Genomic DNA, 13356 nt, shown 5'->3' with positions numbered 1-13356 from the left:
AGTAAAATGACCCCTATATATATATATAGAATTCCCCCTTTAGTGCAGTTCTTTAGAACGTTTTATTAGTTGATAATTTATACATTAGTGCAATTTTAAAATGCAGTATTTCACTATCCAGGTAGAGAATGGAATCACCTTCTTGAATTGCTACCCCGCTCTGAATCCCTTAAGAGAAAAAGTGAATTCCAAAGTATAAGGAGTGCAATCTCTAAACTTTTTACATGTATATATCTCTTTTACACATGTAAAGCTGCTTTTCATATGTGTTTCTGTCATTTATTGGAATAAAGGTTACGAAGGTTACAAACTTTGGGGCCCTTTCAGTGAAAAATGTTAAGTCCTTAACACAGCTTTAGTGTGGGAAAACAGGCTGCCATAAAACACATAATATTAGCACTTCCTGACTCATACATGAACAAAGAATACTATGACAACCTTATAAATTGGAGAAATAATTTTGGCTGCAGCTTTATTAACCAATCAAAAATTCATAACCAACACAAAAATTTTATTATCACTATTTCAATACAACCTTCACTTTTCTTATTACCTTTTTATAAAGCTAGTCGGTTCTGACCTAGTTACATGTATTTATTCCATCGAATGTATTAATAATGCTCCTTGTAAAGTGAGACCTGCGGTGACGTCAAGGCAGGGGTGTGCTGGTAAATTTTTAACAGGCTCTTTCTCCGGGACGTAGCCAGCTCTGCAGTTGGAAGGGCCAGGGGTGACCGGGGGGGGGGGGGGGGGGGGGGAGGAGCAACACTTGCCTCTCTCTCCTCCCTCCCTTCGTGCGGGCACACTAGGCATACCTTTGCTGGCAGCCAATAAATGGACTGCCACCACTCCCAACGTTTTGCTCTCACACATGCTGGAGAAGTCCCAGCCTGCTGCCCAGAGCTGGAAACAAGGAGCGGGGAGCAGCAGTAGTCTATTTACTTGGCTGGCAGGGCTCAGCATCCCCACTAGCAAAGTAAAAGAGAATTCAGCAGAGGGCCCAAGCCCACATTTTGGGAGCCAGTTGTTAAAGTAGCCATGGAGGGCCCTACTTTAACAACCGGCTCCCAAAATTCTTAAAAACTTAACAACCGGCTCTTGCGAGCCTGTGAGAGCCTGCTCCAGCACACCACTGCGTCAAGGCCTCACTTCTGCTTCTGGTGGTTTTGCACACAAGCAGATTACACTGTAAAATCCATATAGCCAGTAAATCTATTGTCCTTAAATAAAGGCTACTTGAAAAATTCTCATTTAAATTACCACAGCTGTGACTTAAACACGCCTTTTAACATCTCTAAACATCGCTATCTCAACCCTCACTCTTCTTCTAAATTTTGGGTAGGATGAAATTTCAGTTCCCTCAACTAGCTTTCCTCCTTGCCATTCATCAATTCTCCTTAGCCCGGACCCACAAATTTTCCAGATTTTTTTTTTTTTTTTTTGTGCTCTTTTGCTCTGCCCTCAACCTTAAAAAAAACAAAAATTCTAATTTGGATGCCTCACTAAACCTCAACATCTCTTCCCAGTAATCCCTTCTTATTTTGTTTACCCCTTTAATTTGTTAATTAATTCAATACATCAATTTCATTAATTTTAATTTTTAATTCCTAAGTCTTTATAAGAATCACATTGCAAAATAAAGTATCTTCCTATCGAGTACAGTATTGGAAATAAGTATTTGATCCCTTGCTGATTTTGTAAGTTTGCCCACTGACAAAGACATGAGCAGCCCATAATTGAAGGGTAGGTTATTGGTAACAGTGAGAGATAGCACATCACAAATTAAATCCGGAAAATCACATTGTGGAAAGTATATGAATTTATTTGCATTCTGCAGAGGGAAATAAGTATTTAATCCCTCTGGCAAACAAGACCTAATACTTGGTGGCAAAACCCTTGTTGGCAAGCACAGCGGTCAGACGTCTTCTGTAGTTGATGATGAGGTTTGCACACATGTCAGGAGGAATTTTGGTCCACTCCTCTTTGCAGATCATCTCTAAATCATTAAGAGTTCTGGGCTGTCGCTTGGCAACTCGCAGCTTCAGCTCCCTCCATAAGTTTTCAATGGGATTAAGGTCTGGTGACTGGCTAGGCCACTCCATGACCCTAATGTGCTTCTTCCTGAGCCACTCCTTTGTTGCCTTGGCTGTATGTTTTGGGTCATTGTCGTGCTGGAAGACCCAGCCACGACCCATTTTTAAGGCCCTGGCGGAGGGAAGGAGGTTGTCACTCAGAATTGTACGGTACATGGCCCCATCCATTCTCCCATTGATGCGGTGAAGTAGTCCTGTGCCCTTAGCAGAGAAACACCCCCAAAACATAACATTTCCACCTCCATGCTTGACAGTGGGGACGGTGTTCTTTGGGTCATAGGCAGCATTTCTCTTCCTCCAAACACGGCGAGTTGAGTTCATGCCAAAGAGCTCAATTTTTGTCTCATCTGACCACAGCACCTTCTCCCAATCACTCTCGGCATCATCCAGGTGTTCACTGGCAAACTTCAGACGGGCCGTCACATGTGCCTTCCGGAGCAGGGGGACCTTGCGGGCACTGCAGGATTGCAATCCGTTATGTCGTAATGTGTTACCAATGGTTTTCGTGGTGACAGTGGTCCCAGCTGCCTTGAGATCATTGACAAGTTCCCCCCTTGTAGTTGTAGGCTGATTTCTAACCTTCCTCATGATCAAGGATACCCCACGAGGTGAGATTTTGCGTGGAGCCCCAGATCTTTGTCGATTGACAGTCATTTTGTACTTCTTCCATTTTCTTACTATGGCACCAACAGTTGTCTCCTTCTCGCCCAGCGTCTTACTGATGGTTTTGTAGCCCATTCCAGCCTTGTGCAGGTGTATGATCTTGTCCCTGACATCCTTAGACAGCTCCTTGCTCTTGGCCATTTTGTAGAGGTTAGAGTCTGACTGATTCACTGAGTCTGTGGACAGGTGACCATTGCCGACAGCTGTCTGTCATGCAGGTAACGAGTTGATTTGGAGCATCTACCTGGTCTGTAGGGGCCAGATGTCTTACTGGTTGGTGGGGGATCAAATACTTATTTCCCTCTGCAGAATGCAAATAAATTCATATACTTTCCACAATGTGATTTTCCGGATTTAATTTGTGATGTGCTATCTCTCACTGTTACCAATAACCTACCCTTCAATTATGGGCTGCTCATGTCTTTGTCAGTGGGCAAACTTACAAAATCAGCAAGGGATCAAATACTTATTTCCACCACTGTATATATCTTCCCCCCTCACCCATTTTTCTTTCACCATTATATATATATATACTAGGAAAAAATCCCTGTTTCTGAGCGGAATGTCCCTCGAAGCTACTTGCCTTGTTCGCCCTCCCTCCGTCCGTCGAAGCTACTTGCCTTGTTCGCTGTGGGCCGTTTCGGCCGTGGAGTGTCAATAGCTCCGCCCTCGACGTCATGACGTTTTGACGCGAGGGCGGTGCAGACACTCCAGGGCACACCGGATATCTCGGGCGCCTCAACTTCCGTGGAGGCTTCAGAACGTTGGGGTTGCCTTTTATATATATATATATATATATATATATATATATATATATATATATTTTTTTTTTTTTTGTATTTGTATCCCACATTTCCCCACCTATTTGCTGGCTCAATGTGACTTACATAGGCATTTGCCAAGTCCGGTAGAGAAACAAATACAAGGTAATATTGTGGTTGAATAAGGTATATGTGTGTCAGGTACAATGGGAGTTGAGGAGAAGAAAAGTTATATATGATAGTGTCCATTTCGATCTTTGGTTTTGCTGTGTTGCAGAGTGTAGGTATCTGTAGTGTCCATTTCGATCTTTGGTTTTGCTGTGTTTCAGAGTATCTATGTTGGGTCGGTGGGGTATGCCTGTTTGAATAGGTAGGTTTTTAGTGATTTCCTGAAGTTTAGGTGGTCGAAGGTTGTTTTCACAGCTTTTGGCATGCGTTCCATAGGTGTGTGCTAATATAGGAGAAGCTGGATGTGTAGGTTGCTTTGTATTTGAGTCCTTTGCAGCTTGGGTAGTGGAGGTATTTTAGAGATGAATTGGTTATGTTTCTGATTGGTAGCTTGATGAGGTTTGTCATGTATCCTGGGACTTGGCCGTAGATAATTTTGTGGACCAAGGTGCTGATTTTGAAGGTGATACGTTCTTTGATTGGAAGCCAGTGCATTTTTTCTCAGAGGGGTTTGGCACTTTCGAATCGCGATTTACCAAATATCAGCCTAGCTGCAGCTACCCTTGATGGTACCTCTCAGACGGAGCTTTTGAATGCTGTTTTCAAGGAAGATGAATTGGCTCTAGCCCTCAGTAGATGTGCACTCCATAAGACACCGGGGCCGGATAGCCTTTGGGCTGAATTTTACAAGATTTTGCAAGAACACATAGGCCTGTCGCTTAAGTTGTTTGACCATATGGTACAACATAAGAACTTGTTGGATTCGCTTCAAGCGGCACAGGTATAGACACTACTGCAGCAATGTCAATATTAGATATCCATAATTGATTTTATGGTTTTTTTTTTATTTTGCCTGTTTTAGCACACTAAGCATGCTTTAACTATTTTAAAATATATTTTTTAGAGGGGGCATGTCATGGGTATTCCCTTGTTATCCAGCTAAAACATTAGGATTGCCACATGCTAATTTGATAACGCAGGGTTAATGCAGGATTACTTGGGGCTTCTTTTACTACTACAGTAAATCATTTCTATAGCGCTACCAGTCGTACGCAGCGCTGTGCGACAAATGAGAGGAAGCCTATAGGAACTCAATGGGCTTACATTCAGTTGCTGTGCAGGAATCGCTAGCTCCGCTTTGTAAAAGAATCTCTTAGTGCTTCCTAAATAGGAGGCATTAAGTGCTCCTGTGTTGTTTTTTTATTTTTTTTTTTGCAGGTGCTACACACTAATGGGAATAATAACACATTACCTGCAAAAAAATAACAACTAAAATGCCTGACTTTAATTTTGTGGTAAACCTGGGCTTGGTGCCTAGAAAGTTCCTGCGTCAGGATGCACTCGGCCCAGATTTCACCACATCATATTAAAAGTGCCCCTTTATATTGTGACATCGTGTAAACTGTTGAAAAGTATTCTGAAGGGATGGAGATGATTCTGTTAAGGATAGGCTCAAGGCAAAAAGTTTTGGTTTGTTTTCGGCTTATTTGGGCTTTTTTCATCTACTTTTGTTTTTTTTTTCAGTTTCCTTCACACATTTATTTTAATAAAAAAGCTCTATAATGTGTTTTTGTGGGTTAGTATGCATTAGATCAATCAAATATACTAATTTATTTAGGGAAAGGGAAATGGGACTTGATATACCGCCTTTCTGTGGTTTTTGCAACCAAATTCGAAGCGGTTTACATAGTATATACAGATACTTATTCATTTGGATTTAGCTCACAGCTTTTTGAGTAGTAGCTCAAGGTGAGTTACATTCAGGTGCACTGGGTAGGTGTGCTAACTTTTTAGCACTCATTAATGATAGACACCCATATATTCCAATGGGTGTCTCTAGCATTAGCGCACAATAAGTTTTGGCATGAGCTAAAAAATTAGCGTGCCCACAGCGTTGCTTAGTAAATAGGGCCCTAAGTTTGTACCTGAGGTACTGGAAGGTTAATTGACTTGCCCAAGATCACAAAGAGCAGCAGTAGGATTTGAACCGGGCACCTGTAGATGTTAAGACCAGTGCTTATTGCTGCTTTTTATGGTAAGTAAATGCAGCCAAAGATGGCATGGGATAATGTTTCATCCAGGGAGAGGTCAAGCCAAAATGTCTAGTTTTGGGGCTAGAAATACCAAATTGAAATTTCTCACATTGTAAAGCTCAGGAATTAACGTCTTGGGATTCTTTACATTTCTTGTAACCAGCATGTAGTATTGATGGTATTAAGGATGTACTCAGAACGGAATATCAAGAGTTAAACATTTAAAATGTGAAACTGAGATCATTTTAAGACAGAGCAGGACAGATGCATTTAACCTAGTTACAGTTTTGGAAAGTACCCTGAACCCCTGAACTTGCAGATGTAAGCAGAATATAATCTAGTCAATGATTTTTTTCAAAGTTTGTGTCCCATGATTTGTGATGTAACCAGTTAATTTATGACTTAATGCATTCTTAATAAAAGAGCAGAGGACCTGAGGAATTGTGAGACAGTTCTGAGTGGCCTCAATGCTATTATGTGAGATTTGAATTTATTTATCTTGTGAGTGTGGTTTATTTCTCTTGACCTCTCTGGGGACCAGAATAAAGAACTGGTCGGTCCCCTGCTTGGTGGGGAAGGGCATCGAAATCAGCTTGGCCAAAAAGAAATGCTTTCAGTATGCTCAAGAGTTGAAATTGAGGTCAAAAATTGTATGTGTTCACCCCTTATTCAAAAACAAGAACCACTGTAGTTTGCAGTACAAATCTGATCAAATACATATTTCACAAAGTTTATGATTTTGTTTACCTGTTTTCTAGTATGTCAACCATTAGGAATTTGATTTCTCAAGTAATAATGGGCAACTCAATTTAGTGGTCAATATTCATCATGTTAAAATTTAAGTTGTCTGTATTCAGTTGTACCTACAGAGTAATGCCGTGGGTGAATTTCTACGTAAAAGCAGTTGTTGAATCTTAAAAATAAAATAGCAGTGCAGATCTACTTTCTATACTGGTTCCAGCATGTCCTGACTCTTTCTGTATTTGTTTAGCTAGGATTGTGTATTAGCAGAGCCTCAGCATCTGTCCTGAACTTCAACTGCAGTCTTGTTCTTCTAACAATGTGTCGAAGTCTCCTGGGGTTCCTCCAAGGATCTCGAAAGGTAACTACAAGTTGAAATTTCTTTAATGGATATAACGTATTGTAAACTGGAAAGGGACATATTCTTAGGGATGTTTTCCAATTATTCTTTGGATTGAATTTGTTACAAGATTTAAAGAAAGACTACTTTTATGTCTTGTGTAGCCAGGCTCATGGTGGGCCTTTGTGTCATAGTTTCAAGGGTCTATAGAATGTGGAAGGGACATTCTCTCTTCTCATGTTAGGGATCCCGGGAGATGAGGGGGAACATCAGTCTTCAAGGCCCTGATTCGCTTGACATTCACGCAGCACTTAGGGGGCAGTTCTATAACTGGTGCCACAATTTAGGTGTTCACTTTACATGGGCCGTTAGACTATTATATAATGGTATTGAAGTATGTAGTTATCATGAAAGAATATTAGTGTATGTTGGCATCAACACACCTACGTTTAGGCATACTCATTTTCACCAGGTCAGTGGCTGGCATAAATAGGTCTGTCTAAATATGACACAACACACTTACCCCCGGATTCTATATATGGTGCCTAGATTCCGTGCGGAAATACATGAATAACCTAATTGACGTAACAAGGAGTGGAGGAGTGGCCTAGTGGTTGGAGCACTGGTCTTGCAATCCCAAGGTGACCGGTTCAAATCCCACTGCTGTTCCTTGTGATCTTGGGCAAGTCACTTAACCCTCCATTGCCTCAGGTACAAACTTAGATTGTGAGCCCTCTTGAGACAGAGAAATATCCAGAGTACCTGAATGTAACTCACCTTGAGCTACTACTGAAAAAGGTGTGAGCATAATCTAAATAAATAAACGTAATCAGCATTTTTATCGGCACTTAACAAGCAATAATGAGCACTAGTTGACAATAATTACAATTTATGCGCGGAAATCGCTAAGTGTATTCCATAAAGATCTGCGTCTAAATTGTAAAGTGCACAATTCAAAATAAACATGTGTAGTTTAAAAGGGGCGTGTTTTATGGGTGTATTTCTGGGCGTTTCATGAGCATTCCAAATTTTCCACACGTAATTACAGAATATGGGTCAGTGCGTCTAAATCTACGTACAGGGATTTACACCAGGTTTTTATTGGCATAAATGGATGTACATGGATTTAGGTGCTACGTTATCGACTAAGCCTATTTTATACACCCTGCCTAAATCATATAGAATACGCATAGTTCCGCACGGATTTTTTAGGCCCCATATATAGAATCTACTCTTTAGGGGTGAATTCTATATTTGACACTGAAAAACAATCGCTGTTCTATAAGCTGTACGTAGTTAGGCACACTTTATAGAAGAGCACTTACACCCAGGAATCGCACCTAACTTTAGGCGTGGCCATTTTTACCAACTGAAATATGGTGAAAATGAACATACCTAAATTAAGCTTGTTTTCCCTGACAATGCACACACCGCTAGAAACGCCCCCATTCTGCCCATGACCCTCCCATTTCTGCGCCGCCTCCTTTTTTTTTTAAACTCATGCATAAAATTTAGGTGTGGATATTCCAATTAAATCTAATTAGTTCCAATAATTGCTTGTTAAAAAGCCAATTGGTGCTGTTTAGCTCAGTTAAATTGCACGCACATGTTTTGGCAGCTTTTATAGAATTAGAGGGATAGCTTACAGTATTCTTTAAGATAAGCACATTTATTTTATTTTAAAATGCTTTGATATACAATATAAAAATCAATAAAAGGTAGAAAAGAAATTACAAACATTTTTCTTACAAGAAAGTGAGGACTCGTATAAAAGATTCACATAAATTAGACCTGCACTTGCCCCTCCCTTCTGAATGCCCCCCCCCCCCCCCCCATACATTAACATGCTAAAAGGCAATTGTATAAGGTGTGACTAACGGTCATCAAGTTTATAAAATAGCTACACATACGGACACAAACAGTTAACACGCATAAGTGCTAGGCGCTATTCTATAAACTTGGTGCGTATGTAGCTTAATGTATAATCACAAGTAGGCCATACCCATAGGCAGAGCATGGGGGTATCATGGGTGTTCTGCTTAGCCGCACGCAAACTTATAAAATACTAACATACGGCAGATAAAGACCTGTAGAATCCATCCAGTGTGCCCAACAAGATTAACTCGTACGGTATGATATGATACTGTGCATACGTATACTTGACTACTTCTTGCCATTTTTGGGACACAGACCATAGACCTCTGCCCAGCGCTGGCCTTATTCTCCAGTTACAGAAACTGAATCTGTCCAGCCACGATCAAGGGCACAGACCATAGAAGTCTGTCCATCCCTGGCTTTGCTTCCTAATTAGTGGTGTTGTCATCTAATGTCCGCTAAGCTTGTTTGGTTCCATGCTTTCTATACAGGGTTCCTTTGTGTTTATCTTGCACATTTTGTTGTGCACATAAGTGTGCCAACTTATGCCAGCCGTTGACCTGGCGTAAGTGATCTTGCCTAAATTTCAGCATGCCAAATCAGATTAGTGTTAGTATTTTATTATGGGTTAGGCGTATTGAATTGGCGCTAAATGTGCCTCTTTCTGGTGCCTTAATTTAGGTGCCACTTTATATAATTGCTCCTCAAGGGGTCTTGTTACTAAGCTGTGGTAAAGTTTTAAAAGGGTTTCTCATGGGGCGTGCTGAGGCATCCCATGGCTATTTTGCAATCTGTGCACGGAAACCGCACAATTAAAAAAAAAAATATATATATATATATTTCCATATCATCAAGCTGATCAATCCATAGACTGGTGGGTTGTGTCCATCTACCAGCAGGTGGAGATAGAGAGCAAACTTTTGCCTCCCTATATGTGGTCATGTGCTGCCGGAAACTCCTCAGTATGTTCTCTATCTCAGCAGGTGGTGGTCACACACAGCAGCAGCTCTGGCTAGGCCTCCAAGCCTAATTTTTAGGTTTTGTTGAGTGCCTGGGGTTGAGGGCTCTTTTGAGCAAGTGCAAACCTGGTGGTGCCAGGTCCCTCCTTTTCTCCCCCCTCCCGCTGGCTCCGTTTAAAAAAAAATAAAAAAATTTTAAACGTCCTTAAAGGCGTTTATTTCGACGTTTATTTAAACGTTCATTGCAGCTACTCACTGGGACACCAGTTCGTTACAGCTCGGAGCGGACAGCAGGTAATTTTTACCTTTTTATAGCGGGCAGGGGGTTCCCCGATTCTTCTCCTCGTGGCATATGGCGTCGGAGGGCGAGGGCGCAAAGGGTCGCTCCCCGGATCGCTTGAGCGCTTCTAGAGGGGATGCGGGGGTCTTACAGCCTGATTCGCCCTTGTTGGGTGACAGTTTAGTGACCGATGAATGTCCCGGTCCTTCCTCCGGCGTGGCGGTTTTTCCCGCCATAAACACCCATCCCCCGCTCCTCGCCTCCGCCATCTTGGCCGGCCACGCGGCTCGGACGGCTTCTTCGTGGGCCGCCCTTGAGGTTGGAGACATTAATGCCATGAACGCCCTTAATTTGGGCGACGGCACAAAAGCGGCTAAAGTTAAGCGCCGTTCTTCCCGCGCGGCTCCTTCGCGGAGTGTCGCGCCGGACGCCATTTTGGATGCGCAGCATATCTCTCCCCCGCTCTTGCGAGCGCCGGTTGAGGGTGCGTCTAGGGCTGTTGCCCAGGCTGCGGAAGTACACAGTCTGGGGGGTTTCTCCCCCGAGTTTGTTTTGCTGCTGCATCAGGCTTTCCTCATGCAAAACGCTGCCCCTGCTCCCTCGTCTGGTAAAGAGGTTGAGGTTCCCAGAGGTAAACGCCCTCGGGTTGATTCCCAGGCCTTGGAGGACTTTGTCTCCTCCGATGTAGATGAGGGCAGCGTGTCTGAGGTCTCCCAACGGTCCTTTGCGGATTCCTTGGAGGAGACGGATCCCCGCTCGGATGGAGCGGATGACCCCTCTGCAGCGCGGCTTTTTAGCCCAGAGGATTTGCCCAACCTGTTGTTACAGGCCATGGACACTTTGAAGATTTCCTCTCCAGAGGACGTCTCTCCCTCAGCCCCTGTTGGCTCTGCCATTATGCTGGGGACGAAGCGCCCGCCTAGAACCTTCCACGTGCATGATGCCATGCACACCTTAATTTCGGCTCAATGGGATGTCCCGGAAGCGAGCCTTAAAGTGGCTAGGGCTATGTCCCGCCTCTATCCTTTGGCTGTGAGTGAACGTGAGGCCTATCTGTGGCCTACCGTGGATTCTTTAATCACTGCGGTGACAAAGAAAACGGCGTTGCCGGTGGAAGGTGGCACGGCCCTAAAGGACGCCCAAGACAGAAGATTGGAGGCGGCTGCTTTAAGTTTGCAGGCCTCAGTTTGCGGCTCCTATGTGGCCAGGGCGTGCCTGACTATGGTGCAGCGGGCTTCCCCCTCGGATCATTCCTTGAGGGCTGATTGGCCGGCCCTGGAATCGGGCTTAGCCTATTTGGCAGACTTGCTGTATGATGTCTTGAGGGCCTCAGCTAAAGGCATGGCTCAGACAATCTCTGCGCGGCGGTGGCTTTGGCTGAAACATTGGTCTGCTGACCACGCCTCTAAATCCCGCCTGGCTAGATTGCCTTTTAAAGGCAAGCTGCTCTTTGGGGTCGAGCTGGACAAAATCGTGACCGATCTCGGCACGTCTAAGGGCAAGAAATTACCAGAGGTCAGGGCTCGGGCTAGTACTCGTCCCGGTACCTCCAGAGGACGGTTGCAGGAAGCCCGTCGGTACCGCCCGGGCAAGTCGGGTTCCTCTGCCCCCTCTTCCTTCAAGAGGAATTTCTCCCCCAAGCAGCATTCCTTTCGCAGAGACCGCCGTCCCAGAGGTGCTTCCTCCGGTCCTCCCCCAGGGTCTCGTACCCAATGACGGGGCCTTGGTCCACGCCCCAGTGCAGATTGGAGGACGGCTGTCCTCGTTTCTGGGCGAGTGGACCACAATAACTTCAGATGCGTGGGTGCTGGAAGTCATCAGAGACGGCTACAAGCTAGAGTTCTGCCGACCCTTAAAAGACGGGTTTGTACTCTCTCCCTGCAAGTCTCCGGTCAAAGCTGTGGCAGTGCAGCAGACCTTGGACAATCTGATCCGCCTGGGCGCGGTCGTTCCTGTGCCAGAAAGTCAGCTTGGCAAGGGACGTTACTCCATTTACTTTGTGGTACCAAAGAAAGGAGGTTCTGTCCGGCCTATCCTCGACCTCAAAGGGGTCAATCGGGCCTTGAAAGTGCGGCACTTTCGCATGGAGACTCTCCGCTCTGTTATAGCGGCAGTGAAGGCAGGAGAGTTCTTGGCTTCCTTGGACATCAAGGAAGCGTACCTGCATATTCCCATCTGGCCTCCTCATCAACGCTTCCTGCGTTTTGCAGTCCTGGGACGACACTTCCAGTTCAGAGCCCTCCCATTCGGGTTGGCTACTGCTCCGCGGACCTTTTCCAAAGTAATGGTGGTCATCGCGGCCTTCCTACGAAAGGAAGGGATACAAGTCCATCCTTATCTGGATGACTTGTTGATCCGAGCCCCCTCTTATGCAGAGTGCGGCAAAGCTGTGGACCGGGTAGTTGCTCTTTTGAGCTCCCTGGGATGGATCATCAACTGGGAGAAGAGCCAGCTGCGCCCGACTCAGTCCCTGGAGTACCTGGGAGTTCGATTCGACACCCAAGTGGGCAGTGTTCCTGCCAGACAATCGGATTGTCAAACTGCAGGCTCAGGTGGACCAGTTCCTGGGAGCCTCTCCTCTTCGGGCTTGGGACTATGTGCAGCTGTTGGGCTCTATGACGGCCACGATGGAAGTAGTGCCCTGGGCCAGGGCTCATATGAGACCACTTCAACACTCCTTGCTGCAGCGCTGGACTCCGATGTCGGAGGATTATGCTGTGCGACTTCCCTTGGACCCAGCAGTGCGCAAGGCGCTGAGCTGGTGGATGCAGACAGACAAATTGTCTGCAGGAATGCCTCTGGTGACCCCAGAGTGGATTGTCGTCACGACGGACGCCTCTTTGTCGGGCTGGGGAGCCCACTGCTTGGGAAGGACAGCGCAGGGGCTCTGGTCTCCTGCAGAGGCAAAGTGGTCTATCAACCTCCTGGAACTCAGAGCCATTCGGTTGGCGCTTTTGGAGTTCATCCCGGTACTGGTGTGGTAGCCTGTACGGGTCCTGTCGGACAATGCCACGGCTGTGGCCTATGTCAACCGCCAGGGAGGTACCAAGAGCGCCCCTCTAGCCAAGGAGGCTATGTATCTTTGCCAGTGGGCGGAAGCGAACCTGGAGCAGCTTTCAGCGGCCCACATTGCCGGAGTTATGAATGTCAAGGCGGACTTTCTCAGTCGCCATACCTTGGAGCCCGGAGAGTGGCAGCTATCTGCTCAGGCGTTCTTGGACATCACGAAGCGCTGGGGCCAGCCGAGCCTAGATCTGATGGCGTCATCGGCCAATTGCCAAGTGCCGCGCTTCTTCAGCAGAGGACGGGACCCTCGATCCCTGGGAGTAGATGCTCTTCTCCAACAGTGGCCGACACAAGAGCTCCTCTATGTGTTACCGCCCTGGCCCATGTTGGGCAGGGTGCTAGACCGGGTGGCAAAGCATCCCGGCAGGGTAATCCTG

At 45.4% G+C, this 13356-nt stretch overlaps 1 protein-coding gene across 1 annotated transcript in view; it reads left to right on the top strand.

Moving 5' to 3' along the window:
- Positions 1–13356, top strand: part of NOX4 (NADPH oxidase 4) — a 247490-nt gene that overhangs the window by 37287 nt on the left and 196847 nt on the right. The window contains exon 3 of the mRNA XM_030200162.1: positions 6710–6820. Coding sequence (XP_030056022.1) covers positions 6710–6820 — 111 coding nt within the window. The remainder of the gene's footprint in view (positions 1–6709; positions 6821–13356) is intronic.

This window comes from Microcaecilia unicolor, chromosome 4 (genome assembly GCF_901765095.1).
Source record: "Microcaecilia unicolor chromosome 4, aMicUni1.1, whole genome shotgun sequence".
Taxonomy (NCBI): domain Eukaryota; kingdom Metazoa; phylum Chordata; class Amphibia; order Gymnophiona; family Siphonopidae; genus Microcaecilia; species Microcaecilia unicolor.
This window is presented reverse-complemented; position numbering and strand designations above follow the sequence as displayed.